Source organism: Mustela lutreola, chromosome 1 (assembly GCF_030435805.1).
Source record: "Mustela lutreola isolate mMusLut2 chromosome 1, mMusLut2.pri, whole genome shotgun sequence".
NCBI lineage: Eukaryota > Metazoa > Chordata > Mammalia > Carnivora > Mustelidae > Mustela > Mustela lutreola.
Genome location: NC_081290.1, coordinates 236,544,226 through 236,547,741, shown reverse-complemented (window position 1 = coordinate 236,547,741; position 3,516 = coordinate 236,544,226). Strand labels below are relative to the sequence as shown.

The window sequence follows — 3,516 nt, the reverse complement described above, 5'->3', positions numbered from 1 at the left end:
ATGGTACTATTTCTCAACAACACAGGCACCCAGGTGACTGAATTCCTGATGATCTGCTTCCCAGGAATGCAGGACACACAGCACTGGCTATCTGTTGTCCTGGCTCCCCTCCTGGTTTTGGCCATTGGGGCTAACTCTGTGTTGTTACTCACCATCCAGCAGGAGACATCTCTGCACGAACCCATGTACTACCTGCTTGCCATCCTCTCCATGCTGGATATCATCCTCTGCCTCACTGTCATCCCTAAGGTCAGACCTCACTCTAGATTCACTTCCAGGCACTCATTCATCTTTCTGTGAATAGTATTGTTTTGCTACTGTAAATCCTCCTAACCCTGAAGGCAAACCCTCAAAGAGTTGTCCATACCATCACACTGGGTCCATCACATCTCCCACACATGTCCCCCTTCTCATTCTCAGTGTCCACTTTTTTTTTTTTAAGGTTTCATTCTTTCCCAACTAATGAGTCCTCTCTCAATGTTTGGGTCAGTGATGTGCCAAGTTTTGACCTTCTTTTGACTACTAGGGAGAGATTCTTCTTGACTCAGAATGACCCCACATTTACATCCAAGAGCTCTAGAATTTACTTTCTAAAAATGTAACTGGATGTATGTTTACATTATATGCTGAGATAAGAATAATAATTGGAAGAGGTTTCTTTCTTTCTTTCTTTTTTCTTTCTTTCTTTCTTTGTTCTTTTTCTTTCTTTTTTTATTTTTGGAAGAGGTTTCTTATGTGTACAGAGAGATTGGAGGGTATTCAAATATAAGTATTAGACTTACTGAGTTTTGATGTTCTTGTGATGCATTTAGGTGGGCAGATGTGTTCAGCTGGAGTTCAGATAAGAACTCTAAGGTTGACCAAGAGAAGACATCCTAGAAATAAATACTTACAAGCAAAAGGCATGGTCTATAAATGGAGAGAAAAGGGTATAAATATGGCTCTAATTGGGATGCCCTTAGAAAATACTTGAAATTAGGATATTGTACTGGCTGAGATTATGGGGACTGTGGCTTGGGGATGTAGATGGTTGTTGAAACCGTGGGGGTTTCACCAAGTTTAGGGACCCTGGGATGGGAATAGATGCAGTTTTTGAGAATAATGATTCTGGCAGGTCCTGCTCATCTTCTGGTTCAACATGAAGACCATCAGCTTTGCAGGCTGCTTTCTGCAGATGTTCGTCATGAATACATTCCTTCCCATGGAGTCCTCCACTTTTCTGGTCATGGCATATGACCGCTATGTGGCCATTTGCCATCCTCTACGCTACCCATCCATCATCACTGAAAAATTTGTCATTTATGCAGCCATCTTCATTGTCTTTCGCAATTTGCTAGCCACATTACCTACACCAGTTTTGGCTGCCAGGCTCAACTACTGTGCCAGCAATGTGGTAGAGAACTGTATCTGTGCCAACATTTCTGTAGCAAAGCTCTCCTGTGGCGATATTCACCTAAATAAGCTCTACCAGTTTGTAAGTGTTTGGTGTCTCCTGGGTTCTGACCTCGTGCTAATCTTGCTATCCTACTGCTTTATCCTGAGGGCTGTTATGCGTCTGCAGTCAGGAGGTACAGCCACCAAAGCCTTGAGTACTTGTGGTTCCCATCTCATTCTTATACTTTTCTTCTATACATTGCTGCTAGTATTTATCTTCACAAACAAGGCAAGAAAGAAGGTGCCCTCAGAGGTACCCATTCTTCTCAATGTCTTACACCACCTAATCCCACCAGCCCTGAACCCCATTGTTTATGGAGTACGAACCCAGGAAATCAAGCAAGGGATTATCAAGATACTCAAGTACCAGTTCTGAGAGATATGAGTCAAAGACCAGGGATTATGGAAATTTGTTTTAGTGTTGGTTTCATCTGAATGCCACAAGGAGCATATTTACATCCATGATGCTACCCTCATCTTGAACTTAAACCTTCTCCAGCCACTATCACAATATTTACCCTCACAACTCCTCCTCAAATCCTCTTGAACACATGTTTGGGCAACAACTGCCCTTTTATTCTACCCCCTTGCCATCACAATCCTTCAATTCTAACTCACTAAATGATTAACTTTTACATACTTCTCAGTCTTTACATTGAGTCCCTGTCACAATTAATTCATAGGACAAGGATGAGACAACACTTTAAATAGAACATGCGAAATATGACTCGGGTCAGGGGAACCAGTGAGGATGTAATTTGAATAGTCTAAATGAAAAGTAATAATGACCTGGATTAAGGTGGTGAGTAAAAATTGAAGTGATGGGTCACAAGATTTGCTGAGAGTCTGTATTTAGGGTATAAAAGATGGAGAGGAATAAAGGATGACTCCAGGGCTTTTTTTTTTTTTTTCAAAAAGTTTAAAAGTTTTTTTAATTTAAATTAAATTTAGGTAACATATAGTGTATTATTTGTTTTAGGGGTGGAATTTAGTGACTCATCAGTTACATATAACACCCTTGCTCATTGCCTCAAGTGCCCTCCTTCATGCCTATCACCCAGTTACCCCATCCAACCACCCACCTCCCCTGAAAAAACCTGTTTGTTTCCTATAAAGAGGCTCTTTATGGTTTGCCTCTCTTTCAGTTTTTTTCCCATTTTATTTTCCCTATGCTTTCCCCATATGCATCTGTTTTGTTTCTTGAATTCCACACATGAGTGAAATCATATGATATTTGTCTTCTTCTGGCTTATTTCACTTAGCCTAATACTCTCTAGTTACATCCATGTTGCTGTAAATGGCAGGATTTCATTCCTTTTTTTTTTTAAGATTTTATTTATTTGACAGACAGAGATCACAAGTAGGCAGGGGGGAGGCAGAGAGAGAGAGGCAGAAGCAGGTTCCCTGCTGAGCAGAGAGCCTGATGTGGGACTTGATTCCCAGACCTTGGGACCATGACTTGAGCCAAAGGCAGAGTCTTTAACCCACTGAGCCACCCAGGCATCCCTTAGATTTCATTCTTTTTGATAGATGAGTAATATTCCATAATATATCTATACCACTCTTTTTTTTTTTTTAAGATTTTTATTTATTTGAGAGAGAGAGAGAGAGAGAGAGAGAGACAAAGAGAGACAGGGACAGAGAAAGAGAGAGAATAGAGGGGAGGCAGCAGCAGAGTGGGGGAGCAAACTACCCCCTGAGCAGGGAGCCTGACATGAGGCTCAATCCTAACACCCTGGGACCATGACCTGAACTGAAGGTAGATGCTTAACCAGCTGAGCCATTTAGGTACCCCTACACCACATCTTCTTTATCCATTTATCTGTCTATGGACTTCCGGGTTCTTTCCATATTTTTTAAAGTTTTAATTTAAATTCCAGTTAACATGCAGTGTAATATTAGTTTCAGGTGTACAATATACTGATTCAACACTTTTGCACAACAGCCAGTGCTGATCACAACAAATACACTCCCTGATCTCCATTACCTATTTAACCCACTCTCCCACCCACCTCCATTCTGGTAACCATCAGTTTGTTTTCTATATGTAAGAGTCTATTTCTCCAAGGCTTTTTTCAAGAG

At 41.0% G+C, this 3,516-nt stretch overlaps 1 protein-coding gene across 1 annotated transcript; it reads left to right on the top strand.

Moving 5' to 3' along the window:
- LOC131821681 (olfactory receptor 56A4-like) lies at positions 1-1,810 on the top strand. The gene is made up of 2 exons (XM_059157946.1): positions 1-249; positions 1,115-1,810. The coding sequence occupies exons 1-2, from the start codon at positions 1-3 to the stop codon at positions 1,808-1,810; spliced, it is 945 nt and encodes a 314-aa protein (XP_059013929.1).
- Positions 1,811-3,516: the final 1,706 nt, after the last annotated feature.

Coding starts and splice junctions, on each gene's coding strand:
- LOC131821681 (XM_059157946.1), top strand. CDS start 1: ATGGTACTATTTCTCAACAACACAGGCACCCAGGTGACTGAATTCCTG. Junction 250..1,114: donor GCCTCACTGTCATCCCTAAG/GTCAGACCTCAC, acceptor TGATTCTGGCAG/GTCCTGCTCATCTTCTGGTT.